Source organism: Theobroma cacao, chromosome 3 (assembly GCF_000208745.1).
Source record: "Theobroma cacao cultivar B97-61/B2 chromosome 3, Criollo_cocoa_genome_V2, whole genome shotgun sequence".
In the NCBI taxonomy this organism is placed as follows: Eukaryota; Viridiplantae; Streptophyta; class Magnoliopsida; order Malvales; family Malvaceae; genus Theobroma; species Theobroma cacao.
Window position 1 is genome coordinate 29380763 of NC_030852.1, and position 27893 is coordinate 29408655.

A 27893-nucleotide genomic window follows, 5' to 3' on the forward strand; every position below is an offset into this window, starting at 1 on the left:
CTGTCTACACGTGTTATGATCTTCAATGTTTCTGCCCCCACAATAGGCTCTTTTCTTCTTCTGTTACTCATGCACTACTAGTATAAAAGATGGTCATTCCGTTTGAGCAAGGTCTTGATTCTTGAACGATATTTCGATTGCCACTGGAACTCCTCATGGCTAATTCTTGTTTGTGTAGCACTTGCTTCTTCTTTTTCTTGGTTATGGTTTGGTTCTCGGGCTGCATTGCTGGCCAAATTGGTTTGGGTTCTAGACTGTTGGCGAGTGATCAAGGACGACCTTGGGTTTCGGATAATGGAACCTTTGCTTTTGGTTTCACTCCATCAGACAATCGTGATCGTTTTCTGCTTGGAATCTGGTTTGCTGAGCTTCCTGGAGATAGAACCGTAGTTTGGTCAGCTAACGGGTTAGTTCTGCTTTAGTTACAATAATGAATCTTTGATTATGCAAATCGCATTTTTAGCTATGTTCTAGTTCTTTCGCTTTCAACTTAATAGCGTAGTTTTGAATTTGAACTATTACAATATGCTTGGAAGTTTTTGCCTAAGTTGCTGGATGGTCACTGGTTTTTTACTTTAAAAAAGATCACAAACCATTTCTCCATCTGTAGCCTTTACAAAAGCTCTCGCAGGTTTTATTATGACGACTTTAAGCCAAAACTTTTTCTCTCAATGATCCCCTGAATAGAAACTCTCCTGTCACCGAAGATGCAATCCTGGAGCTGGACACAACTGGAAATCTCGTGCTCATAGATGGGGACGCCACTGTTTGGACGTCAAACACATCAGGAACCCGTGTTGAATTTGCAGTCATGTCGGAATCAGGCAATTTCATCCTATATACCGCCAACAACCGCCCTGCATGGCAAAGTTTTGAACACCCATCCGATACACTTCTTCCAAACCAGCCCTTGACAGTTTCACTAGAACTAACATCATCAAAGTCACCGTCACATGGTGGCTATTATGCTCTCAAAATGCTTCAACAGCCTACTTCACTAACCCTTGCCTTAACATACAACTTGCCTGATTCGTATGATGCTTCCCCTGAAGCTTATACTAACTACTCCTATTGGGCGGCACCTGATATTTCCAATGTTACTGGGGATGTTGTTGCAGTACTAGATGAAGCAGGAAGCTTCGGAATTGTCTATGGCGAGTCATCAAACGGAGCAGTTTATGTGCACAAGAATGATGGAGATTATAACGGATTAGCTTCTGCAACAAATCAATCAAATGTACGATTGTCAGTCCTTCGGAGATTGATAATTGAGACTAATGGCAATTTACGTATGTATAGATGGGATAATGATGTTAATGGGTCACGCCAATGGGTGCCGGAATGGGCTGCGGTGTCAAACCCCTGTGATATTGCTGGAATATGTGGTAATGGAATCTGTAATTTGGACAGAAGCAAGACAAATGCTTCTTGTAAATGCTTACCTGGTACTTATAAGGTAGGCAGTGCCGGTGAAAGCTATTGCTCGCAGAATTCATCTTTGACCAGAAACTGTGATTCTAGGAATAAAAATTACACCTCTCAGTTTAAGATTGCAACAGAACAACAAACCAATTACTATTTCTCTTATTTTTCTGTGATAGCAAATTACAGTGACATTGCCACGGTCTCAAAGTGTGGAGATGCCTGTTTATCAGATTGTGATTGTGTTGCTTCTGTTTATGGGTTAGATGATGAGAAGCCTTACTGCTGGATTCTGAAGAGCCTGGACTACGGGGGATTTGAGGATCCTGGCTCCACCTTGTTTGTGAAGGTCAGGTCTGATCTCTCATTTGAACCCGGTGATCACACAAGAGGGTCCGGTGATTCTTCAGAAGGTTCTGGCAATGGCCGTGAGAAGATTTTGGTGCTTCCTATTGTACTAGGCATGAGTTTCCTTATTGGGTTACTTTGTCTATTACTATATTACAATGTTCATAGAAGAAAATATTTAAAGAAAGCTATTGAAAGCTCTTTGATTTTGGAAGGAGCTCCCCTGAATTTCAGCTATCGTGATTTGCAACTTCGTACCAGCAATTTTTCTCAGCTGCTCGGAACAGGTAAAACAGAGTACAAAAAAGGCAGAGTTGCATTCATTAGATTATTTTAGTTACACATTTGCAACTTTTGTGCTCTTTCGCAGGAGGATTTGGAAGTGTATACAAGGGAAGCCTTACTGATGGAACATTGGTGGCTGTGAAGAAACTTGACCGTGTTTTGCCTCACGGAGAAAAGGAGTTTATAACTGAAGTAAATACAATTGGCTCAATGCATCACATGAACTTAGTTCGCCTATGCGGGTACTGCTCTGAGGGTTCACAGCGGTAAGGAATTATTTTCATTCTATTCAATTTCTTACTCAAATAACTTCTTCAAATGTAATTTGGCATCACTGTTACCGCTTAAGAATTATTGTTTTGATGCAACTTACGGCTAGGGACCAACATCTTATAATTGAGATGTAAATGAGCCGAATATTCCATAAAATAAAAAACAAGGAGCAGAATATTCACTTTTAATGTCCATCTGTTTTTGTTGGCAGTCTTCTGGTTTACGAGTTTATGAAAAATGGATCCCTGGACAAGTGGATCTTTCCTTCCTATCAGAGCCGGGACAGGTTGCTGGATTGGCCAACTCGCTTCAATATTGCTGTGGCTACCGGGCAAGGAATTGCATATTTTCATGAGCAATGTAGAAATCGAATAATACACTGTGACATCAAACCAGAAAACATCTTGTTAGATGAGAACTTCTGCCCCAAAGTATCAGATTTTGGACTAGCTAAGTTGATGGGAAGAGAGCACTCGCACGTTGTAACTATGGTCAGAGGAACTAGAGGGTATTTGGCACCTGAATGGGTTAGCAATCGTCCTATAACTGTCAAGGCTGATGTTTACAGTTATGGAATGCTCCTTTTGGAGATTCTTGGTGGCCGAAGAAACCTTGACATGTCTTTTGATGCTGAGGACTTCTTTTACCCTGGATGGGCGTACAAGGTATTCAAGAATTCTTTTTCAATTAAATAATTTTGGCTCGCATGGCATAATGGGTTTTCTTCATTAGTGATTTTGAGGGAAGAACGAAAAACAGGTCAATTGAAAAGTCCTTTCAAGAGGCTATCCTGGACCTGCTCCAAGGATTCATAAGTAATAGAAACTAGCATCTCAAAAAAAAAAAAAAGAAAGTAAAGAACAAACAAATTTACAGAATGGCCTCTGCCGGGGTGACTTGTACTTTTAGCAGCCTGTTGCTGTCCACGATCTTCTCCTGTTTGCCTCTGCACTAGCTTAACATTAAGAGTTATCCTCCATACTCATACAATGTTCAATCAATCAAAAAACCAATCAGTTATAAATCATCTTATACTTACTAATCATATTAGCAATGATTTCCGCAGGAGCTCGCAAATGGCACACCTATTAAAGTTGCAGATAGGCGACTAGGAGGGGCAGTAGATGAAGAAGAGCTCACGAGAGCATTGAAAGTTGCCTTTTGGTGCATTCAAGATGAGGTCTTCATGAGGCCTTCAATGGGAGAAGTGGTGAAAATGCTAGAAGGATCTATGGATATTAACGAACCACCAATACCTCAAACAGTTTTGGAATTGGTTGAGGAAGGCTTGGAACAGGTATACAAAGCAATGAAAAGAGATTTCAATCAGTCCAGCTCCTTTACCATCACCACCCGTCCATCATCTCAGGCTACCTGCAGTTATTCCACAATGTCACCCAGATGATCTTTGTAAAACCAGAACAAAATTTTGTGCGGATCATGTGATCGCAACCTTTGGATGCTTCAGGCAGCTGTCAAAAGGTTGGTCAATATAGTAATTTTCTTAGCTGTCACCAAATGATTGTCACCACCCAATTCATCGCTGCTTGCACAGCAAGGAAAAAAAAAACAGAGAAGGAAATTCATTGTTTCCATTATTCTTTTTCACAATTATTTCTGTTATTTAAAATGGAAGATCCTATAAAGCCTGCACAGTTCTACAATGCATAGACACTGTGTTTAGAGGAATTGCGACCTTTTGATGAACTTGTTAATGGGAAAACTGAAAATAGTTGCTTCAGCCAAAGCATGACACCTCAATATGTACCTAAAGCAGGACTGTGGTTCTACAGAAATCATGTCTTTCGCTGCCTTCAAATGACTTTATTGACAAGAGCTATAAACTAGAAGCATCTGGATGACAACACAGTAACGTCAATCGAACAGTTAAATTTTGAGATCATTGAACTCACATTTTACCGTTGAATCTCCTCCTTTTACTATCAAAGCGGGATGACGGAATTTAAATTATAACAATATTAGATTTTTTTTATATAATTTAAGAAAAAGAACATTCAAATCTTATTTTTTTTAAATAAAAAATCATAGATTAATCAATAAATCAAATATTTAAATGTAAAAAATTTTATTTTTATTTTTTCCCTAGTAATCACGTTTCCCTTACTATATGCAATTCCGATAGGCTTATGAAAGTTGTCAAGGAAAGTCAAGAGGGTTGCTAATAGTATTTCCTAATTCCTATTGTCACTTTTTGTTAGTCTTCGCCTCTTTGCCTGGAACTTTTAGGGTCGTTTCATGGATTGGAAATCCTCTGTTCCATAATGTCCCAGAAAGCACTCGAGGAAAACATAACTACAGAAGCATCGACCTTTATAGTCTACAGAACACGTTAAGCAGATGTGAATAGAACTCACGCGGCTTCCTCCTTAAACGACAAAAAGCATGACGAAGTAATACTGACGACAACTAAAGATTTCATAAATTCTGGTCAGGCCTGCAAAGTCAAAAGGAGTGGCCTTCGTAAGCTGGACGAATGCTGCATTACATAGAATTTTTATATTATTGATGGACTATAATTAATGCCAAAATGTCAGTGGTTGCTCAACACGATGTTCCAGGAATTGCATCTGAAAGAACAAGGAAGTTGAAAAAACGCGCATAACCACAGTTCACATTATCCATCCAAGGTTCATTTTTAGTTGTTTTTGGCACTTCTGCAGTCTATATAAGTTGCAGTGCATTAGTATGATTAGTGTGTACTGCTATTCATTATGGCCGAGCTTGAGGCGCTTAACAGAATCTTCAAGGAATTAGGCCTTACAGCTGAAAAACAAGAGAAAGGAATGCAGTTGTATGAGGAGAAAGCAAAGCTTCTAACCATTGCCTTCCTCATTTTCCAAGGCATAGTTTTGATCTCAATCACCATTCAAGCTTCATCCAGCCAATGCCAGAATTGGTGGGTACCCTTCACTCTCTCCCTGTTATCATCTTTAATCTATATTTTGGCTTTCTTGAATACCATGGCAAACTTTTTCCGGGTTCAGTATCAGCTAGACTTGAATTTCATAGAGCAGGAAACTGTGAATAATCAAATACATGGAGCTGAAAAGCCATAAATACAGATCGGAGAACCGTACTGCGAGCCCCGAGCAGAGCCCTGCCTGTAAAATATTGAAGCCTGATGAGGTTTAACTATTAAAGTCCAAAAATTTTTATAAACATGGTAATAGCAGCTTTGAATTCTTTTGCAGTTATGATGTTATTCGCTTGTATTGTAACTTGGAACTCTTTTTTGGGCAACCAAAGCTTGAGTTTGGTTGAATCGATTGCACCACCGTTTACCTCAGTTAAGCCTGACTGTGAGGCGTTGCGTTGATTCCATCAGGCTACTTGATCTTGTAAAAATAATCCCGATTAAGTGTCATCACAAATTAAAAGTTTGATTATAACAAATGTTATTGGTTGTAATAAAAACTACTAATATCAATGAAAAATATATATATGTGAGAAATACTTAAGTGTCTAATAGTTATAAAAAAAATGAAATTAATGTTTACAGACAAATGCACAGGATGCCATTAATTATTTAATCAAAGAGAAAAATAAGTTTCTAACTCTCAAAGAGGGAACTATGAAGGAAAAACCGACAAAGAAATAGAAATTCCAGTGACGTGGCACAGTTTAAGGGGTAAATTAATCAAAATTCTGTAGCTAAACCCAATTGGGTTCGTCTCTATTTGCGAGCATAACCTTCCAGGCTTCCAGCATACGTTACTGACGATGCCAATATACCAACAAAATAGGAAAAAAAAAAAAAAGGAAGTTTAGAAAAGCGCATAAAAAATTGAAGCGCGAGGCTCATTTTACCTGTCACGCAAAACCCCATCAGAATCCATCGAAGAATTGAAAGATCCCTCTCTTCAACCATAATTCAAAATTCGAGGTCCATTCCTTACACTCTGCTCGCTTCGACGTCTCCGCAATTCCATAAGGTACGAAATTCCATCAAGTATCCCCAATTTATACATCCCTAGAATGATAAACCCTAGATAATTTAATTGGAATCCTTCATATTCATACTTTGGATGAAACTTTCTTTTCTTAGTTTTTTATGATAATTTGGTTGATATTGGTTGATCCATGGATTCAATAAGTTAATGATGCTGAAGATTATCTTTATTTCTGTAGATAATATTAGATGGAGAATATGCAATATGCTGAAGAGCTTGTGAGGGAATATTTGGTCTTCCGAGGATTTACAAATACATTACAAGCTTTTGAGACGGAATTGTGTACCGATATTGGTAAAGGGTTTCAAGTTAATAAGATATTAGACTTAATTTTCGCGGTATATATTCCTAAATTCCAGGCCGAAAAACTAGTTGGTCTGTTCAGTTTCTTTAAGCAGTGCTTTTCGTCGTGGTCCGAGACTGTGGTGCTTGATACCTTGTCGAAATTGGAGGGTTCCATTCTTCAATGTTACATTGTTCATGCGTTGCAATCTGGGAGGAAAGATAAGGTTGTGGAGTTTTTTGGAATGAATGGAAATGATCTGCTTCTAAAGAGTTATGATTGGATTCCTTGGTTTGGTGGGTTCATTTGTTTTAGCTTCCTTTTTTTTTTCTTGTATTTTTTGTCTTGTTTTCTTGTTGACTGATTTTATCGAGTATGCATTGCAGCCATTCCTTATTTAAAGAACCCAAGCTTGGATCCTCAGTTTCGTGTTTATTTCTCCAAGGAATGGTATGAAGCTCTCCGTCTTTCTGTGAGGAATTTTTTTAGCGAGATCTTCAATGGTACTCATATCCTTTGCAATTGATGCTTCCCTTCTGAAGATGCTCTACATAAATTGTGTAGGATATCATGTGTAGATTTATAGAGAGCCCTTAGGCATTCCTTATTAGGGAACTTATCTTCATTTCAAAATGAAACTGGTCTTCAAAGGTTTTGCATCTAAAGATATCCATTATGATCCCACAAAATCTTACCTAATTTATCACAAGGGAAGGTAAAGTGGGTATTGTAGTTAAGCATGAGGTGCTATATGTGGAGTTTGTATCTTGCAGTACTTAACCTGTCTTCCGTGCTTGGTGAACTACAACCATTCTTGCAGTACTTAACCTGTCTTCCGTGCTTGTTGACCTACCACCATTCTTGCCTAGGCATATGAGGAGAATTTTATTTTCAATTATTGCAAGATCACAGCGTTGCATATAATATTCTTTTTTCCTTGACATTAGAGTGATTCAATTAATGATGGGATTTTGAAGAATGTCCTTAACCAAACCACGCCTCCCTGCCCTACTGAAGATCAGTTCAGAAAAAAACACAATTAGCCGTCTTAAGAAAGACAACAAGCATCTTAATCTCAAGCTATCACAACTTCAGGCCTTACTGGAGGAGAAGGAGGTTCAATCAGGTCAATCAAAAAGGTAAGAATTTTGTTATTTTGCTAGACAATGGTGGTATTTGCTGTATCTTATGATTAAATTGATGTTATTTGAACACATGATGACTCCAGTATTGCTGCATGAAAATTGAATAGGAGCATAGGAGCAACTACCAGTTCGACTACATCAAGTGGTGTAGATGATGAAAATCTACATCTATCCACAAGTAGTGAGGAACAATGTGCTCCTGCAACCGCACATTTGAGTAAAAGGGAGCTGAGTGAGGAATGTTCTGCCACTGAACCTGCCCAAATCATAGCAAGCCGTGTCAAGTCCTCATCTGGGCATGATTTATTTTCTGCTTCAACTCTTCATGCTTCGTATAGTGGAGTTGATGATACTGCTTCTAGGTTCTATGGTAGCCATTTTGTTGGTAAGCAACATTTCTGCTTAGCTCCCCTTCTTAGATTTGAGGCTAATGTGGTATCCCCATGACCTTAACAGTAGGCAAGTATACTGTCAATAAGTATGTTTTTGAATAACTTTGAGCTCAAAATATAGAGGGGAACCATTTATTTATTTTTTCAATATGGTTGGAAACAAGGCAGTAGATTTGTTTAAATGACATTTTCTGCTGCTTTAATGGGTTAGGTAATTACTGAATGTGTTTTGACAGAGAATGGCAGAGACGTGCTTAGAGAAGAAGAATTTCCTGAAGTGAGTGCAGAGTTCCAGGTAAGTTCTCTATTAGGATTTATTCAAACATTATCTTTGTGTGATTTCTTTTTTATTTTATTATATTTGTTCAACTGCTCGAACACCTTGGTTTACAGGAGACATTTCTGGGCCACACAAGTCCAATTACTCGTTGCCGGTTTTCTGCATCTGGGAACAATATAGCTAGTGCTTCTGTGGATGGCACTGTCAGGTATGCACATAAACTTGTATATACGTACAGCACAGCATGTTGCTGCCTTGGGCTGCTTCATGGATTCCTTATGTGCAGATCTTTGATTATCTCTGGGCTGCCCCATAGTGAATGAACATTAAATTTCAAGAAAGGAAAAAAGGAGGCAGAAAAAAAAAAGACGAGAAAAACAGTCAGTGATCCTTATAATCTGACTACTGACCAATACAGTTTAGATGGGTTACTGCTGAATATGGTTCTTAATGAAATTTACTGTCAGATACTTTGGTTAGAAAATGCGCTTGAGAAGACAGTAGGATGGGATTTGTACTTACAATTGTGTTAAGTCATTGTCTGCTAACCTTTGGTTTACTTTCTTATTTTTTATTGTCTTTGTTTTTGATGAAGGATATGGACATATGACTCATCAATTCCGGCATCTAGAAATGCGACCATATATTGTGGAGCTGAGATTATGTCACTTGACTGGGAATGCAAATCTGACCGATTGGTATGTATTTACATCATTCTTCAATGTCCGTGCATATAGTTTGATTAGGGATTTTTTTATAGTTGTTGCAGTTCAAAGATTCCTGCTTTTAAATTTTGTTGTTCCTAAAGCTTCTCATAGGCACTGCTGATGGAGGCATTAAAGCATGGAATGTCGATGCTAAGAGAGTTGTCTGTGATCTGAATACGACCGAAGCCTTTCCAAGGTACCAACTCAGAATACCATGTTTAGCGGTTTTAATAATTAGATTGTGCTTGCTCTTCATCTGTTTTTGCTGTCCTACAGTGTCTTGGATTTAAAGTGCAGCCCTGTGGAACCTATATTTGTTTCTGCAGCTTCATCAAGAAGGTATCTTCGATATTTATAATTTCAAGTTAAACTGCCTATGTACTAGATTATGTTCTTTAGTGAAGATTGTCCTGTGTTTTAACGGTCTTACTTGACTTAAATGTGTGAAGTTACATTATCCATATGTTAGCTAATGAGTTTCGAGTTGTTAGTGAAATGTTGCTCATAATGATAGGGTTAGGGTTGATTTAGGTACAGTGTTAGGTTGTTACTTCTCTTGGATTAAGTTTGTCTGATTTTTTAAATTTATTTACTAATGGTCAACTATCTATGTCTTTGTTTTCTCTTTGAACATGTGATAATCTTATTTTGACACGTTCTTTTGCTAATGTGCATTTTCAACCCTTAAGAAAACTAGTGTACTCAGAATTAGTTGAACTCAACTTCTGGTGGTAATGTATCTTACCACAATCTCCAGTATCCTGCATGCAGGCTATGCAGTTGAGAATGGGTGCATAACTGAGATGTGAAACATAGGCTCAAATATTCTGGAGTATACTTAAAATGAATTTGTCTAGGGCATTAATATAAATGGAGTCATATTATGCATCAGAAGAGCTGCAAGTATAGATACTGTATAGATCATAATTGTGGAGCCTCTTGTTTTGAAAAATTATGCATTACTAACACGGTTCATTTTGCTTATTAATAAACTCTGTAATTCACACACTTTTGGTGTTTTTGAGCAGTTATGGTAGGTTGTTAAGTAATTTTTTAAATCTTTTTTTTTGTGGTGGGTAGCCACATTTAGAATGCATCAGAAGGTTGATTGCTCATTGTCATAGTAGTTTTATGCTCTCCTTTTTCAGTAAAAACTTAGGTGGCATGGGATAAGTAGGTTGTCATTCTGCTTGCAGGCTTGGTTCAAACTCTATCGACTCTCTGGGGTATGCTTCATTGACTGTATGGAACATGAAAACATGGAAAGCTATGGTATGTAGTTGTATACACAGAGACTTATTATTTAATGATTATTAGCTTGTCTTGAAAATCATCTGTGCCTTAATGGACTTCAACTTTAATGAAGACAGTCCTTCCTCTTGGTGAAGATCCGCCTGCAATTACTTCCCTATGCTTCAATCACAATGGGAAGATTTTAGCTGCCTCTGCAACTGATGGAATGATTCATATGTTTGGTATCCTTTGTTTTTTTGTGGCCTTAAATTTTGTGTATGTTTGTATTGTGTCATTTCCGTTCCTGATGGACTGGTTAGCCCTTTAGCTGAAGGGCCCACAAATCAGTAACAAAGGAGAAGAATGCCACATTTTTGTGCAGTTTTTCAATTGTGCTAACTAAGGATGTAATATGCATGCACCTTGACTGATCGAAGACATGTCTGCTGGTCTACAAATAACCGGGTGGCCTGCACATGATACTGCAATAAGCTCACTTCTTTTTGGGCCAGATGAGACAAGTATTTTTAGCTTGGGTTCGGATGGAAAGGTACATTTTAATCCTCTGTTTAGATTTTGGCTTGTGCATCTATTGTTCACTATCTAGCTAGAATTCCTGAGCAATCGATGGTCTTTTGTTTAAGCTAGATTTGTGGACTCTCACAGATTGATTTTGCAATGTCAGATATTCGAATGGAGCTTGCAAAACCAAGGTCATGTCCTCTGGTCAAGAACTTGTAGCAGGTAATTTGCATTTCTTGTCATTTTGAAGCACCTTAAGAGATCATGTGCACCCCCTACAGTGGGCACCTAAGGCAATGTCCATTCTCCTAGGCCATTTGTTCAGGCTCCTTTTAATGTTGCTTCCTCAGTAGTTAGAGACCCCTATAGTCATGCAATGGGAGGTTCCTTTTGCTTGTGCATTTAACATTTTTATTGCCTTGAAAAACCTGTTATCTTCATTGAATGCATTGGTTATGGTTGCATCTTCTATGTGTTTGCATGAGTTAATGGAGCAGACTTTAGTAACATGGGTTATTACACTTTGTAGGTTTTCAGACCACGAGACATCAAAATATTGTAGACATGAAATGGCATTGGAAGCTAATGGAAGGCAGCTATTAGTAACATCTGGTTCTGTAAGAGCGCCCATATATCAGGTAAATCCTTGGCATGTGTGGGCTAACATAATTACACTTGTATACTAAATCCCCTCAGACAAGCATGCGTGCACAAAGCTGCAATTAGTCCTTGCTTTATGTCCTTGGTTAATTGTGGTTTACTTGTGGAGATATTGGTCCTGTGTGATGGACCAAATCATTAGCCAGTGCCAAAATAACCATTCCAGTGATTCTGACTTGCCCCACTTTGTTAGTTCCTTATCGCTGGCAGTTCTTCAATAATTTTTTTGTTCTCATATTTAATCATGGATTAGGTACGAGGCCATTCAAATGGGTTGAGAACTCTTCCTCACAGTGCAGCTATAACAACTGTGGATTGGCACCCAAGCTTGCCCATTTTCTTGACTGGATCAGCTGATAACTCAGTTCGGGTAACTTCCATACTGTGAGGACGCTTCATGTCTGGTATCTCTTTCTCCATGGGTTGCCAGTTTCACGGAAATGAAGTGATGCCTATTGTTATAGGATTAGAGTTGAGGAAATGTCAAAAATGTTTTCCATAATTGCATAGTTGTTTGAGCATGTGTGCGGAAGAGGTGATATTATGAGTCATGATATGTAATTCATTGAATTGTTTGTACCATAATGTATTTGTCATTTGTTGTTGTAGAGTTTACGCTCTCTCTCTCTCTCTCTCTCTCTCTCTCTCTCTCTCTCACACACACACACACACACACACATAGGTATGTTGACAGTCAATACCAAGGCCATCACCTGAAATTTAGCCACGTTGGTCTTGAAGCAACTTTATTCATGTACCGTGTGGAAAACGGCACTACCTAGTTCGAAGATTTTACGATTATTTACAGAAGGCCAAAGAAATGAAGACTTGAAGAGTATGATGCAACTGCGATCTTGACTCACTTCATTCCTTTAGGTTTTTTTTCCTTCTTTCTTTCATCTTTGGAAAAGGCTGGAAAATATGATTATCCATCAAGTGATTGGCGACCATATGCATGGTCACATGAATATAAATAAAGATTTGATATTAGATAATAGTAAAAGAAAACCTTATTCATTTGATATTTAATAAGGTTAAGGGCAGCATTTAACAACACCGGACAACAGAAGAGTTTTCGTAAGAGGTGGAAAAAACAGAAAAGAACACAAAGAGAGGATTTTCATAAACATTCTCATCTTGCTGACATTATTGGAAGAGTGTTAAGGTAGCTCCAAGCTTTGTATTTTCCTCTTTGATCTTGGCTTTTGCGCTCCAAATCTAACGTTAAGCCAATCCATCAAGTTGTCCAATAAATGAAAGTACGCAAGTCTCCACGAATGCTTTAACAGTAAAGCACTACAGAGTCCCCCAAAACTTACTACAAATCCAACTCCCATGCCAGCCAAAAACCATTTTCCTAACTCATCTTCATCTTCTTGATTAATGTTTCTTGGTTGAAGTTGTTGCGTTTCAGCCGCTGAGCAACTTGACGAAACTGGAGGTCCACAGAGTGCAAGATTATTGGCAAATGCTGAGGCATCAAAGTTTTGCAATTGAGTGCTCAAAGGAATTTTCCCTGACAAATTATTGTAAGACAGGTCCAAGTGACTCAGAAATGTCAACTCTGCCAGGCTAGTTGGAATTTCACCTGACAGTCGGTTTCTAGACAAATCTAGGACTTCTAACTGTCTCAACTGACCAATCTTTTGAGGGATCACACCTGTCAAGATGTTCCATGATAAGTTCAATGCGACCAAACCTGAAAGACGTGCTATTTCTCCTGGAATCTCTCCTGACAGTTCATTACTAGAGAGATCAATGACTATTAACAATCCAAGATTTTTTGTGTACTCGTACTCCCTTCCTTTCCATACAAGCAATGCTTTGTCAATATAGGGTCCTATATCTCCAAACTGAGGATCACCATATACATAATTTTGCTGAATCGTGGTACTTAAATTTCCCTTACGAGCCATGGAAGTAAGACTATTGATGCATTCTGGAATACCACCGGAGAGTTTGTTTCGAGAGAGGTCCAGGATTTGAATATATGCCAATTGACAAAGATGGTAGGGGGTGCTTCCATTGAATTTATTCGCCTGGAGGCTTAGAAAAACCAATGACGTTAGGCTCTGTCCCATCCATGCTGGTATTTCTCCAGATAATCTGTTATCACTTAGATCCATGAATTTCACCTCTGTACAATTATTTAACGAGGAAGGCAATTCCCCAGAGAAGCTGTTGTTATGCAAATTGAACATTACAAGTGAAACTAGAGATCCAATGGAGCTTGGAAGTCGGCCTGAAAAGTTGTTGTTAGCCAAGTTCAAGACCTGTAGATACGGCCATTGCTGAAAACAATTGGGCACCGTTCCAGATAATAGGTTTTCTGAGAGGTCAAGAAATTGCAAAGCTTCACCTGTAATTCTGCAGAGAGAAGAAATTGATCCCGAAAACCTATTTTTGGAAAGATTTAAGGACGTTAATTTAGAAGGGAATAGTGGCAATGGACCGTCTAAAAGATTAGACCTTAAATCTAGCCCTGGGAAACTAACAAACTTTAATGACAAATCTGGAAGAATACCACTTATCTGGTTGTAAGAGAGATTCAAGTAACGTAACGAAGGTGATAGGTCCCAGAACCAGAGGGGAATGGTATCTGAAATTTCGGCAGCCGAAATGTCAAGCTCAGCAAAATTATTTTGAGACTGAATCCATTTTGGGAAACGGGGCCCTGACTTGCAAGAACCAAGACGAATGAAACTCAGTCGGAAAGGAAAAAACCCAATTGTTGCTGAATTCCAAAGAAAAAGAGTTGTAAGATAAGTCCAAGGTCTGCAAGTTGGAGAGATTTGAGAAATGGGTTTCCAAGATAACACCTTTGAGAGAATTCCCATGAAGGTCCAAAATCTCAAGCTCAGAAAGGTGACCAATGCCTTCACTTATGGTCCCATGTAAACGGTTGTTTCCAAGTGATAAGTCTGTTAATAATGAGAATCTTGCCATTTGATCAGGTATTGACCCTGTGATTTGATTATTATCTAATACCAAAATCTTCAGTGAATGCTCTGTGCATCCAGATAGGTTTTGTGTATATTCAGTGAAGTCTCCGCTAAGACTGTTATGATGGAGAAGTAGTGATTCTAAACTAAACATATTCCTGAAAGATTTAGGAATCCCGCCTTCAAGCTGATTGCTGAAGAGGCTGAGTTGTTTGAGAGCACTCATGTTTCCAAAAGCTTCTGGAATTGAACCTTTCAACTGGTTCAATGAGAGATCAAGATAAACAAGGTTGCTACTAACGTTAAACAACCATGGGTATATTACGGGTGAAGTGAGATTGTTACCAAAAAGCTCAAGACTGGTGAGAGCTGTAGAGGAATTGACAAGAGAAAGAGATGGGGAAATGATATTTGGAAGATTACAAGATTGCAAACTCAAGCTTTCAAGGTAAGGAAGTTTGTTGACTACCTGAACCCAATCATTGGCCTTACTAAGGTTACTGAAACTGAGGTCAAGGTTTTTCAAAGAAGACAGATGAGAAAGCCAGTTAAGATTTCTGCCACTGTACAAATCATTTCCACTGAGGTCAAGTGATAGCAGCCTGGAAAGGTTTCCAAGCTGATAAGGAATTGGTCCACTGAAAGCAGCATGAGAAAGACCAAGGTATCTCAAGTTTCTGAGAGAACCAATGAACTCAGGAATGTTGCTTCCATTAAAAGTATTGAAACTAAGATCCAGGTAATTCAAATGGGACAAGTCAAGCAACGAAGGACTAATCGTACCTCCTAGATATCCATATGTAGGTTGAAGATTCAGCATTAGAACATGACCAGTTCGGTTACTGCAAACAACCCCTCTCCATATGCAGCAATCTTTTCTGTCATCGCCATTTCCCCATGAAGAGAGAATACCGGAGTCATCCACCAGGCTTCGTTTGAAGATTAGGAGCGCTTGTCTCTCATTCTCCCTGCACCTCGTAACATCAACTTCCCCTAGCAGTAAACTGGACCCGAGTGTGAGATGCTCTTCGAGCAGAAACCCAATAAACAGAGTTGAAAGGAGAAGGGACCAGACAAGTGACATTCTCACGATGATAAAGTGCGAGAATTGTGTTGTTTTCAGAAATTAGAGCTCGGGGCTTATGCAAGGTCGGTTTTAATCAAGCTGCAATGAAGTTTGCTTTGCAATTTCCTAAGAAGAAAACAATACATTTTACACCAACACCAATCACAAGGTTACACAAGTGAACGTCAAGAACATACTTTAAATTTAGCCAGTCAGTTGGATGATACTTTTGTCTTTTCATGGTGTAGCATTCTCAAGATTTTGTAATATTCCGGATAGCCTGTAAGTCAACCTTGTTAGTGGTGTGATTGATAATTATTATTAACTACGCCGTAAGGAAGTTGCGTGTTGACCATTTGATGTTCTAAGGATTAAAGAACAAACGAAAACTTATATATATATATATATATATTGATTGGTTAGAGGAAAACTATAATAGTTAATTAACATATATCATTTGGTCAGTAGTAATGCATAATGATGTACATTATAATTTGATGGCCATCTGGAACATTTTGGTCATATGCTTGAAGAAACTCGTTGTAGTCATTGCTTGCTTTTATTCAAGAGTATCCTGTAAGCAAATTGAGTTACTTTCCTTTTGGATTCTTTGATAGCTATCTCAAATCAATCTTTTAGCTTTTAGTAAGCAGCAACTCATAGCAATAGCATATGATGGAAGCTTCGACCAAGTCGCCTTCGCATCGAGGATCCACCTCGGAGGAGTGAGCCCGGGTCCCAGGGGACGTTAACATTTGCACTCTTCCTTTTCTTTCTTTTCCAAGTTTTTAATTACAAAAACAATTGGGATTTACTCAATATAATGCACAGATGGCTTACTCTGATCCTAAACCAACTAATATAAAACCAGACATCCTTGGGTTTTTCCTCTTGATTTTGGTCTTCATCGTCACTTAATAAGCAATTTTTTTTTTTCCATTGGCATAAAATGAAAGGGGGCACTTGAGTTTTGTCCATGCATGATAAATCTCAAAACCTACTGAAAACTCTAACTTTCAGGTAATTTTCATAAGGTCCTAATCAAATTGCCAGTCAGGTCCAAAGGGTGTAATTGAGAAACTTGTTTTAAGCTTAGAAAGTAGAAACAATCAAGTGACACTGCCTAGGCAACGGTGGACCAGCACCATTGTGATGGAGACATTCAGAATCCCTTTCCTATATACAAAAATGCCTTCAAATAAATAATCAAGTTCTATACATCGGCCATCCCCCGCTTAGAACATACAGCCCGTTAGAGAGTACCCAATCCTCCCAAGTATAAACCACAGAAATATTTCCTACATCTTAAACACTAGGCTGGGCTTTAGAGCATCTAACAAGTTCCAATTTACCAGCTAAAAGAATGGCCATGCACAACAGCAGATGTTGAGAAGCCCCTAGCAACATAGGTAAAACACAAAGATCAGTAAAGGGTGTAAAAGAAAGAAGGGAAACAAAGAAACAAGTGCGGTATATCGGACTTGTTAACAGCCACCACACATGTTTTAAGTAAAAACAAAAGATCAGAAATATCATAGCATGAAGAAGTTGCACCAGAATAGGCATATTAACATTTTGTAGAATTTAAGGAGCTTCCTAAGATTGAGACAGCAAAAGTCCAGGTATCCTAAAGATGAGAAAGCTATTACAGATCAAGCTTATTTCTATCATGTTCTACTAAACAAGCAGGAGAAATAAGTTGTTATATTTGGACAAGGAGATCAACAAATCTGAATCTAAACATTAGTAGACAAGCCATGATCTATCATGTTCTACTAAACAAGCAGGAGAAATAAGTTGTTATATTTGGACAAGGAGATCAACAAATCTGAATCTAAACATTAGTAGACAAGCCATGATGACCAGACTGCATTAGCAAGTGCAAAACTCTCTGAGAGCTCAAAGCTATAGATTTTAACAGGATTAATCTAATAATTATGATAAAAAAGTAGAATGGCAAAACAATATAGAGAAAGGGAGAGAAAACCTGAATATGCTTCAATCTAGTCATCATCTTCAGGATCAATTACCATCCTCAGTTTCCTTCTATTTATGGTACTTTCTACAAATGAACCAGACGCTACATCATCCCCTGAGTCAGCCAACTCATCTTCTGCTTGCTGATGTGCCAACTCACCCTCAATGTTCTCAGTTGAAACACGTGACAGATTTACAGTGTCCCTGCTCTCTTGGTGAAATATGACATCAATCTCACTGAACTGGTTGCTTCCATCACTAAGTGTAAAAAGAAGAAATATTAAACTCTACTTTAGATCAGTTCATGCAACACAGATGAAGCTGTCCAAATAGGGACATCAACAAAAGCAGAGCCCTATTAATATTTCTTCAGTATTTGCACACATGTTAAGTAGCAAGAAAAGGGTTTTCACTTTTTGCAAATCCTATAATAATACAGTAGAGTAAGTTGCAATTTTAAAGATGCATTCTCAATAAGCTGAATGGCTTACTTTTCAGTCACATCATTTGCAACTACAACTTCAGATGTTTTGTCTATCCTCTCCCTTGTAGTTATTGTTGCAAGCTTCTCATTCTTTGAATTTAAAGGCAGCTTCCTAGTTTTCCTATGATTAAAAGATAAAATTATTGAGAAAACAAGAGAAAGGATCTTGAAATCTATAGCGTTTCTTAGTAAGTAATGAACATGCTTATGTGCAACACAGGAGAAAACATAGATTGACTTGAAAATGCAAGAGAGAGCAAACAACATGAGTATTCGCTTCTTTTCCATGTCGATTACATTTTGTACAGAACGGTCATATGCTTACTTTAGAAGCACTGTTGGCATGAAAACAGGTTTCATTAATAAACAATGTTAGCAAAAGAGAAACCCAAAGTTCAAAATTATTACACAATCAAGGTCTAGATTCTATGTTACTTTCTTTTTAACTTCTGTGAGTGCCTGAACATGCCTGCATGCATAAATGAGTGTAAGTGTGCATGTGTGAGAGTTTGTGAGAGACTAAGGGAGAGTTACTTGAGAACAGAGCTTAAGGTTTTATCATCAGTATCATCTGATATTCTTCCTTCCACATTCTGCGCTGGAAACTCTTGACTGAACAATCTATCCTTATCCTTGTTTCTGCTCCCCAGAAGTTTGAAAGTGAAAATAAATGTTAATAGCTCTCTTGTAACTGTTCTATGACTTCATAATATGAAAAGGTTTCTTCCAATATAATACCAGGAGAGAAGTAATAATATTGAATCCCAAAGCACACACAATAAAAAAAATTCATATTCACTTTTGAAATCCGTTTTCAGTTTGATGGAATTGCCCTGGTTAAGTTTTCATATAAAAGAATCTTTGGCATAAAGAGCTATTATGTGCTAGCACTAGCAGCAACCAAAAAATCCGTCTAAGTGTCTAACAGCACCAGAAATAATATTAAACTGGAAATGTTGTATGCAACCCAAATTTTTGTATGAATAGGTAATGCTGAGTTTATAATGCTGAAGGTAAACCATTCCTAACAAACAAATAATGTCCCATTCAACTCTGTGGTAGCTCCAAACCGCAACATTGGGGAGAGAACATTGAAAGCATAATAGTAGGAATTTGACAGATTTTCATAACACAATGGAACCATGGAAATTTAACAAATTAATGCTCAAGAAATCCAGATAACTAATAAATAGATAAGTGCGTAGCTACCTGTTCCTAAATGACAGCAATGTCTCATTGTCGGAGTCACATGTTTCATCTGCAGATAAGTCATTTAGTTCCTCATCCCTCAAATGCATGTTATCTTCAGACCTTTTCTGCCGAGGAACATGTAAACCAAGTTGCTTGAGTTTGCGTGAAACTTGGGCAGCAGTAAACATATTATCAGCATCCAGGGCATTTGCAATCATGTAACTACACCTCCTATGGTCTTTATACCTGCATAGAAGACCAAAGTACTATTTCCTTATGATGAATGTAATACAGACAATCAACAGTATTTAATGTTAGTCCTTCTTAAGAAGCCCATAAATTCTCTTTCTTTTTGCAACATTGAAATCAGTTCTAGGGGTTGGAAATTAAAATCAATACCATACCATAACAAATTAATTTACTCAACTGAAAACAAGAATGTAGGAAGAATACAAGAAATTGACACTCACTGCTCAAACAAATCTTTAATCATTGCCTCCTGATCCTTGCTAAAGGCACGTACTCTTTTTCTGGTGTTCCTGTTGAGAATAATAGCACATTAATTTGCACATCAATACAGCAACTTGTTTAAGTAAGATTCATGCCATAAGGAAATGCTTTCTGTCATGCCTTGCATGTTCAAAGCTACAACTTCAAGAGTACAATGCCAGTTGCATTAAAAGTTGTTCCATTGAAACTCTTAAAAGAGTATGCTGACTACAACAAGGAGTATAGATAACAGATAACAGACAAATACTTACAAAGGTTGCCTTTGTGAACTTCCTTCTAAATCATTTGAATCGTGAAGAGTGCTTTTATCCCCCTGTTGATCAGAACCCCGTGTCCTTTTCTTTGGTGCAACTTTAAGTCCTAGCTGTTTAAGCTTGTTAGAAACTTGAGCAGGCAAAATTCCACCATCGGGATCTAGGGATTCCGCAATAAGACGGATACAGTTCGGATGATCTTTGAAGCTGCTACAACGTATGTCCCAATCAGATACAGTGCAAATTAATTCCAGAAACTTCCGAAGCGATACAAGAACTCGTATTAAGATAGCCAAGAGCAAACATTAATCATTCACCATGGCAGGTACCAATGATCATCCAAGATCACATGCCGTTGTTTTTAACGTTTGGCAACTAGATGCATCATAGTTTTGAAAAGAAATAAAGATCTGAGTGAAAAATGCTTGTTAGAGAGACCACTGGATAAAAACAAACTTACTGGATAAAAACAAACTTACTTCTCATAAAGTTCCTTGAGTTTTGTCTCCATGTCATCATTGAGAACAAGCCTTCTCTTTCTTTCATTAATCTTTCCAGTTTTATTTTCCATGGAATTTTCCCCACTGCACCAGCCAGATTCACTAATTAAGCAGTTTCAATCAATCAGCTTAATTCAGAAAATATATCCAATGTTTTTTACAATGCTTGAAGGTTAATAACACTAATGTCAGACAAATCAGAATCTTAGTGTTTGATGAGATGCCATACCCTTTATTTTCAAAAAATAATAGCATTTTGATGCACCATTTTTTATGATAATTGAAATATCATAGTATCCTTATAAAATAATAATTTTTAGAAAAAAATATGACAAAGCTATGTTAGATAATAGGGTCATACCACACAAAATAAACTAAAGCCTTAAAACAAGTTGATACCAAATCCTATTGGAATTTGTGACTCTACCACTGGTAAGCTGAAATATGTAAATCAAATGCATTAAATTGCAACCATCTCTTACTTCAGATGTCCTCGCTCATGAGAGATCACTACATCAGCTTCATCCTCACCCAGTGCATCTGCTATGCTTCTGCCAACCCATTCACTGGCCTCTGAGGACCCAATTTCACCATTTCGAGGAGCACTGTCTTGAGTCTTACTTCCTTTCTTCCAATGTCCCAGCTCATGCAATAAATATTCAGCATTAATGTAATGACATTCTCTCCGTGTCTTCCAGAAGAGAATTTCAATAAAAAGAAGGGGCTGGTTCTTCATTTTTTTTAGCATGTTTCTAACCAAACTCGTAATAAAACCAACAATATCTGCATGCTCCTCACTTGGACATGACTTCTGCTCTTCCAGGATGTCATAAAATGTTGTGAGGAGTGACAACTGCAAAATTTTGTACAAAACTAAACATATGTTAGATTTTCTCCATACCAAAATTCTCTGTATTCTCTATGAAAATGCATTTCCAAGTTTTGACCTGATAAAGCATGGGAGCAAGCTCAAGGTCATCAGTGATCTTCCGCAACATGCCTAAAATGTAGTGATTTGTATTAATGGAATTGCTCCTATAAAACTTTAGCAACCAGCACAAATTTTGAATAATGCTGCAATTTGCAAAAGCTGAAGTGAGAGTAGACACTTTAAAATCAACTTCATTAACAGTGGCCGGCTGTTCATCACCAGAAGAATCATCAGTGCTGCAACAAAGATCATCATCAGCATGACCAGGTGTATTATTATCAACCTGTGGCAGATCTCCAGGACATTCCATCTTTGTCTCAGATTTTCCTAGCTCATCAACCAAGAGAGGGGTACTAGTATCTTCTTTCCAATCAGATGTCCCCTTGACTGGGCTCTCTTTTTCTGAGACATATGCTGCTGACTGTTCACAAACTGAGGTCCCAACCCCATCTGGTGCAGCAGCATGGTCTTCAAACTGTTCACTTTTGGTAACATTGTCACTAACTACTTTCTTCTTCCTCCCCTTCCTTGATTTTTTAGAAACCTTAATAATGAAATTTACATTTCAGTATATATTACAGCAGAAAAGCAAGAAAATAATAAAAGCTCTTCAAGATGGATGCAAAGTAAAACTAGAAATCCATAGCCAGCAAAGCATGATGCAAGTGTATTGACTCTAAAAATCAACAGAGCAGGATCTTACACAAAAAAAGGGGCATGCAGATAGGGAGAGAAGTAGAGGGAGATTCCATAATAAAATTAAAGGACTTCTTTTTTGCAGAATTTAACTGTAAAAGGAAAAAGAAAAATGAAACAACGGTTCCACGGAGACAAATTTCATACTAAAGATACAGTACTTTGTTAATTGAGTCTTAAAAGTAAGACTAAAATTGAGTGAGATATACGATATAACCCACTAGCTCAGCACTCACAAAATACTTAAAGACCATTAATCCATAAGGTCATGTACAGCAGATAACCACTTTAAGCTACCAAAATTCAACCTATATAAAAGGAAGTTCACAGCAATTCCAATTTACACTTTTCTTCATTGACAACTGAAGTCAATTTTAGCAAATTGGTTGACAATAATTGGATCTGTTACAATAGTGACTTTTCCATGTGCCCAAGCAGGTCATGGAACCAAGGCTTTCACTCATCTGCTATGTTACAACTTACACAGTGTATTAATTTCCCCATCTAAAAATTAAAGCTTAACATACCCTTAACGAGCCACGTGCTTGAAGATTCTCCATGAGCTGGATAATTAAATGCATCATTTCTACCAAATCTGCAAGATCACTGATAAAAATAAAATAAAATAGCACCAGTAGCAAGACATTCCAGCAACCAAGTAAAACAAATTTTTTTTTGTATATAGACAAAGCAACAAAATCATTTACGCAAATTAAAAAGGTTCCTTCATGCCTATGACAAAAGCTTTAGCTGATGGTCACTGCTATTTCTTTCTTAAGCTGTCCTCAAAAGATTATAAAAGCCTAATAAAGATTTATAGGTGCATAAAATGAAAAAGTAAAAGAATTCACAGATCAGAGCAATGCATATGGATAGAACATATAGTTGTCAACTAATCTCTCTATGAATATGTAGGAGTACATAAATGCATATAAAATGTGTCAAAATGAAAATAAGAGGTGAGGGGGAAGAACAATCCTTTATGTAAGATCATTGTTGTCTTTCTCAAAAGCAAGTATACAATCAAATAATTAGAAACAGATTAAAAATGAAAACCAAGGTTACTAGAAGTGATTTCAACACAGCTATTAATATGATCGCTAGGATCTCTGAGATTGAGAAAAAACCTTTTGGGTTGCTTGCGAGAGTTGAACATTTTGATTAGATTCAGAAGGAACTGGGTCATCCCTTGGTCAGTCTGATCATAAAATAGCTTGTAAAGAAGCATACGAGCTGTCCGAGGCTCCTTAGAATCCTCTGGAAATAAGTTAAGCACTAAATCCAACATACGGATCTGCATTCAGGGAACAAAAAATAGAGAATAAGAGGAAAAAAACTCCTTTTAATAGGGGTAGCATGTAAGCAGATCAGTGCACACAACCAAGTAGAAGCTTTTTAAAAGAGTAAGTTAGAATCCCATGACAAGAAACTGTTCTTTCTCAATTTTGAATATTAACAGCTGACTTAACCTCATTCTCATAAAAAATTTGTCTGTACCTGAAAGTTTGCAGTGCCCATTTTTGTTGATACATAAAAAGAAAGTTTCTTCTCAAGCAATATTATTATAAGGTAACATGTTAAGTGTTTTGGGCATAGTAGATAGCCAAAGCATTTATCTATGTATCTTAGCTTGCGAGTGCACAAAAGCAAGACATAAAGGCTAAGTTATGTAAACAACATCCAATGAAGATAATAAACAAACTTGGCAAAGCAAGTATATGAAAGTATAGATATAAAAGATATTATAGCTATATCACCATATTTTTCATAAGAGAACTTGCTGCGGATAGAAACTTGTAATCATTAGTTTCCTTCAAGCCTTCAAATGCATTACGCCATCTTGAAATCACAAGTTGGAACATTGATTCATTCATTGATGCTGCAATCGGTCCACATATGTCACCTTTGAAAAATGTGCTATCAGCGCATTTATCAGCAGAAACTTCAGGTGTAGGATTTTCGACAGTTGGCTGATAAAGGCACCAATATGTGATGCAAACATTAATTAAACAAAAACCAATTATTCTAATAAAGCCATTAACTTTTGATAAGGGACATATCAAACTACCAATGAATCAATAAAACTAAAAGCACAACGACTAAAAGGCTTGAGATCTGAACAGCAGTAAACAATTTCAACATTTGAATAAAAAGCTTCCAACCAGAACTTTACTTCTTTACACACAAAAAGCTACAACATAACCAATATTAAAGTTTCATGAGGAGACTACACATAACATGTTCCAGGACGTTTAAGCAAGTTCAACACCAAGTGTGGGCCAATAAATATAAAACATAAACCATCAAAAGTGGTCATCAAGAACTGAATCTTTACATGTATATTTCAAGGGCAAGGTAGTCTTTTTTCGCACCATTTATTGATAGTTAGTTGTGTCCTTTTTGGACACAACCCCACTGACCAACCATTAACAAGAACTTAACATAACCTGAAAAGAGAATCAGTTTCCTCTTTACGTGGGTCTCAAACTAAGGTCAAAATCTTGCAAATAAGAAGGACCTTTAAAGTCTAGTGAATCATTCCCATCATTTTCTGTTTACTTTATCACACTTGAACCTTCTCCAACCATGAAAATACACTTGAAAGCAACCAATTTAGCAAACTCCCTAGTCAGTAGTTTACATAAAAAAACAAAGAAAGAGAAACAAAAGACCCATTATTCTCTAGCATTGCTGCTCCTCTAAAACTAAAATCTTAAACAGTATGTTTGGAAATTGAAGGGAAAAAAAGGTAGGGTAAATGGGAGGGAAGGTGAGGATGGTAGAAGAAACAACTCTTGTTTACCTTGTTTGGAGTGGAGAATTAACAAGAGAGTTTATGTGCTGTTTGCAACATACATCAATTTGAAATCATTGCTAAATCAAATCTTAAACCTGAATCCCAAGCTGAAAAGGTTAAACTATAATATTCCACTCTCAAATCCTTCCAATCTGAGACAATTTAAGAAGTATGGAAGGTGGTTTCAAGAGATTCCTACACATTCCAATACTTATAGATTTAAGTGCAACTTTTTACTAGATGCTTGCAACAAAAATATGCAATTAACAGTTTAGATAGCAATGAGTTTAAAGCTCCAGGCATCAATAGCATAATGACCATATGTAAAAGAAAATTCACAGATAAGAACATGCATCTAGCATTACAACAATTTTGTGTTTGTGGGTGTAGGGTGTCTACAAGAAAACAAGTAGGAATTAGAGTATAACTCACTTTAGAGGTCAAAAACTTGTGATATTGAAAAGAAGTAACAAACTCAGCAACCTTAAAGAAAACAATGATGTCACCCTTCTGAATTGCATGATGTTCCTTCTCAATATCCTCACGAATAGATTTCATCAATACTGACAGGCATTCAGTTTGCATTTGAGTAATAACAGAAAGACGGAGAATAAGGGAAAGAAAGAAAAAGAAAAGAGGAGGGTGGGGGTAGGATGACATAAAAACAAGCTGGCATTTAGATTCCAAAGAGTATACCGTTGTAGCCTCCTGAAAGAAACTGGTTCACAAAATCATGAAGCAGTTCCAGAATATTATTCCTTGTTGAAGGTAATTGTCCATGTCCCCTCACAATTTTTTGAGTTGAAATCCCATGGCCTTTATGAGATTTAAGCAGAACATTTTGAGAAGCAGAATCAGGGTTTCCCTTGTACACTGCTGTAGAACCATCCTGACAGACAAAACATGATTAGTTATTAAAGTTCTTGATGCAACTCCAGCTATGTATCAACGACATCGATGACAGTGATCCTACATACCATAGTAAGCCGGGTAAATGTTCCACTAAATTGTGAATGACGACCGGTATGGTGGAGTCTTGAAACCCTTCTTTTCTTTGCTTCCTCTTCCATGATGGACTTGAGATCATCAATGCAAGCCTTGGCATCTCCACCCTCCTATCATACAGAGTTCATCAGAAACAAATAAGCATATGGATTGCATTAACAACTGAATAATTATGAGAAATTAGATGAGAATAAAGTGAAACAAACCGTAGAACCCTTCAAATGAGCTTTGGAAAGTAACTCTGGGTCTTGATTCATGAATATGTAATGAAAAGTTTCTAATAGAAGCAAGTTATCCTGACGAAGATAGCCACGAGAACCACCAATATGCTGAGTTATAACTATAATTAACTCCATTACATTCTCACGGAACAAAAGTTCAAGAAATCTATCTCTCAACGATAAAAATTGGCCAGCCTTTTGTAGCAATGAAAAATCTTGGATAGCAAGAACGTTGCGAAATAAGGTGACTACCAGCTGGACCAATTTCCAGTCGTCCTCCGTGAATACTTCACTGCAATAAAAAGGTTAGCCATTAACACTGATATGGACACAACGAAAAAGAGAGAATCTAATGGCACAAATGCTTTACATGTACTGAAAAGATGAACGTACTGTTTCACAGCATCTAACAAGCTTAGCTACAACTATATTTCTGACGGGTTCAGTAAATAGTTAATTTATTTGGTTTAATTGATTTACATTTTTGGTTTGGCTTTCAAACAAACTTAAATTTCTTTTCCTTTTCCTGCACCTTAACTATGCGGTTAAAGGGTGCATTAGTAAAAAAGAAGGGATTTTCTTACTTACTATTCCAAATTTTCAAGTGGACCTTCAAGTAGAGAAACTATAACTGCAACAGCATCACTGCCCGTAAGAGAAAATTTTATGTCCCAAAGATACTCTATCTGTTGAGGGACATCACTGGAGGAAGGCTCAATAGGCATTGAAAGAAAAACTAAAACTTTCACTGCAAATCAAAAAAAAAAAAAAAAGAAACAAAAACGACGTTAAAACTCACCAATTTAGCATTTGCAACAACTTCATTTTTTAAATAAACAAAAAAGCCTAACATCAAATCTTTATCTACCTGCATTTAATACCAAATTCCGATCATGTTGCCAATGTTCTATGATTGGAATCAAGTTTTTTGAAACAATATTCCATCTGCAAACTTGCTTAAATACTTCTCGCGTTTCTGGATTGTCCCGTCTTAAAAACCTCAGTAAATCCTTCAAAGCGTCTGCCAGTAAGTTATTCCAAACAAGATTAGTCAAATCCAATTTTCATTCGCTGAATAAAAAAGTAAATAAATAAAACAAAAAATCACTTTGATAACGGAAAATGACTACCTAGACAGTGCTCGCCCTTTGTGTATACGATCTGTTTCGTTGTCTGATCTTCTTCGAGGATGCCGAGACTGGCGCAGATCACCGATAAACCCTCCATGTCCATTTTTTCTGCTCTTAACGAAGCTAGGGTTTTGAATTGGGGGGTTTGGGAAGAAACTGATAGAGGATTTTGGGTGATGGAGGAATCAGAACTGAGGAAAACTTGGGATAATGATGAGACCTAATAAGAACTTTGCCAGAGAGATGGGAAGATGAAGATAGTTGAAGAAAAGGGAAAATGTTACTGTTGGAGGATTGGCCGATTAGGGCTCTTGTGGCGCCAATTGGTATCCGAATTCTCCCGCGCTTTTGATAGTGTGCTGAGATAGGATCAGGTGCAGTAGGGAATAATGAGGCTGGAGCATACAGTGACGTGGAAGAATGCAATCGGTGGGAGAACAACGACAACCATTCAACAAAAAAGCCCAACCTGTCTCTGGTCATGAGCCATTAGGCCCATTAAATAGAGTAGTTACTTCGTTTTAAAGGGTTCAGTTTTTATTTTTTGGGTAAAATAAGGACTTCAATATTGAAATGCATAGATATATTTCTTCTTTCACTAAAAAGGAAAAGTAGTATTTCTTTATGAGTAAGTTGTAAATTTAAAATAGCTTAACATTTTTTAAAAT

General features: G+C 37.3%; 4 protein-coding genes across 11 annotated transcripts; 2 read left to right on the forward strand and 2 right to left on the reverse strand.

Moving 5' to 3' along the window:
* Positions 107-3923, forward strand: LOC18605673 (G-type lectin S-receptor-like serine/threonine-protein kinase At5g24080). 2 transcript variants are annotated; one of them, XM_007038819.2, is made up of 5 exons: positions 107-406; positions 688-2057; positions 2141-2321; positions 2540-2993; positions 3395-3923. In XM_007038819.2, exons 1-5 carry the CDS (start codon positions 156-158, stop codon positions 3731-3733), a joined length of 2595 nt encoding a protein of 864 aa, XP_007038881.2. In that variant the 5' UTR covers positions 107-155; the 3' UTR covers positions 3734-3923. The 2 variants fall into 2 exon arrangements, with proteins under 2 accessions (XP_007038881.2, XP_017972888.1); XM_018117399.1 differs by having other exon boundaries at positions 321-406; positions 632-2057.
* Positions 5035-12136, forward strand: LOC18605674 (WD repeat-containing protein 91 homolog). 3 transcript variants are annotated; one of them, XM_007038820.2, is made up of 16 exons: positions 5035-6281; positions 6478-6878; positions 6969-7091; positions 7580-7721; positions 7835-8112; positions 8356-8414; positions 8513-8607; positions 8995-9097; positions 9208-9302; positions 9383-9445; positions 10303-10378; positions 10473-10581; positions 10777-10889; positions 11025-11083; positions 11391-11499; positions 11775-12136. In XM_007038820.2, the coding sequence occupies exons 2-16, from the start codon at positions 6488-6490 to the stop codon at positions 11907-11909; spliced, it is 1950 nt and encodes a 649-aa protein (XP_007038882.2). In that variant the 5' UTR covers positions 5035-6281; positions 6478-6487; the 3' UTR covers positions 11910-12136. The 3 variants fall into 3 exon arrangements, with proteins under 3 accessions (XP_007038882.2, XP_007038883.2, XP_017972981.1); XM_007038821.2 differs by lacking the exons at positions 5035-6281; positions 6478-6878 and having other exon boundaries at positions 7002-7091; positions 7540-7721; XM_018117492.1 differs by lacking the exons at positions 5035-6281; positions 6478-6878 and having other exon boundaries at positions 7011-7091; positions 7544-7721.
* Positions 12536-15547, reverse strand: LOC18605675 (probable LRR receptor-like serine/threonine-protein kinase At4g36180). Its single transcript, XM_018117121.1, has 2 exons — positions 14341-15547; positions 12536-14255 (listed from the first exon to the last, which is right to left on the reverse strand). The coding sequence occupies exons 1-2, from the start codon at positions 15545-15547 to the stop codon at positions 12682-12684; spliced, it is 2781 nt and encodes a 926-aa protein (XP_017972610.1). The 3' UTR covers positions 12536-12681.
* LOC18605676 (protein timeless homolog) lies at positions 16592-27555 on the reverse strand. 5 transcript variants are annotated; one of them, XM_018117384.1, is made up of 20 exons: positions 27226-27555; positions 26964-27116; positions 26684-26843; positions 26081-26387; positions 25847-25984; positions 25566-25758; positions 25302-25432; positions 23830-24042; positions 23200-23366; positions 22600-22678; positions 21393-21920; positions 20928-21298; positions 20425-20547; positions 19943-20152; positions 19652-19720; positions 19200-19427; positions 18525-18629; positions 17998-18111; positions 17517-17764; positions 16592-16926 (listed from the first exon to the last, which is right to left on the reverse strand). In XM_018117384.1, the coding sequence occupies exons 1-19, from the start codon at positions 27326-27328 to the stop codon at positions 17533-17535; spliced, it is 3624 nt and encodes a 1207-aa protein (XP_017972873.1). In that variant the 5' UTR covers positions 27329-27555; the 3' UTR covers positions 16592-16926; positions 17517-17532. The 5 variants fall into 5 exon arrangements, with proteins under 5 accessions (XP_017972873.1, XP_017972874.1, XP_017972875.1 ...); XM_018117385.1 differs by having other exon boundaries at positions 20425-20529; positions 27226-27328; XM_018117386.1 differs by lacking the exon at positions 18525-18629.

Bases quoted from the DNA above. Each gene is read 5' to 3' on its own strand.
- LOC18605673 (XM_007038819.2), top strand. From the start codon at position 156: ATGGCTAATTCTTGTTTGTGTAGCACTTGCTTCTTCTTTTTCTTGGTT. The intron at 407-687 runs GTTAGTTCTGCT...TCCCCTGAATAG, and splicing joins GTAGTTTGGTCAGCTAACGG to AAACTCTCCTGTCACCGAAG. The intron at 2,322-2,539 runs GTAAGGAATTAT...TTTTGTTGGCAG, and splicing joins TGCTCTGAGGGTTCACAGCG to TCTTCTGGTTTACGAGTTTA.
- LOC18605674 (XM_007038820.2), top strand. From the start codon at position 6,488: ATGGAGAATATGCAATATGCTGAAGAGCTTGTGAGGGAATATTTGGTC. The intron at 8,113-8,355 runs GTAAGCAACATT...GTGTTTTGACAG, and splicing joins CTATGGTAGCCATTTTGTTG to AGAATGGCAGAGACGTGCTT. The intron at 8,415-8,512 runs GTAAGTTCTCTA...CTTGGTTTACAG, and splicing joins AAGTGAGTGCAGAGTTCCAG to GAGACATTTCTGGGCCACAC.
- LOC18605675 (XM_018117121.1), bottom strand. From the start codon at position 15,547: ATGTCACTTGTCTGGTCCCTTCTCCTTTCAACTCTGTTTATTGGGTTT. The intron at 14,256-14,340 runs GTGTTATCTTGG...TTTGGAATTCAG, and splicing joins TCATGGGAATTCTCTCAAAG to CAACAATTGGGTTTTTTCCT.
- LOC18605676 (XM_018117384.1), bottom strand. From the start codon at position 27,328: ATGGACATGGAGGGTTTATCGGTGATCTGCGCCAGTCTCGGCATCCTC. The intron at 26,388-26,683 runs GTAAGTAAGAAA...TTTTTATTGCAG, and splicing joins CCACTTGAAAATTTGGAATA to TGAAGTATTCACGGAGGACG. The intron at 18,630-19,199 runs GTAGCTACGCAC...TCTGGGGAGCAG, and splicing joins TTGCTGTCATTTAGGAACAG to AAACAAGGATAAGGATAGAT.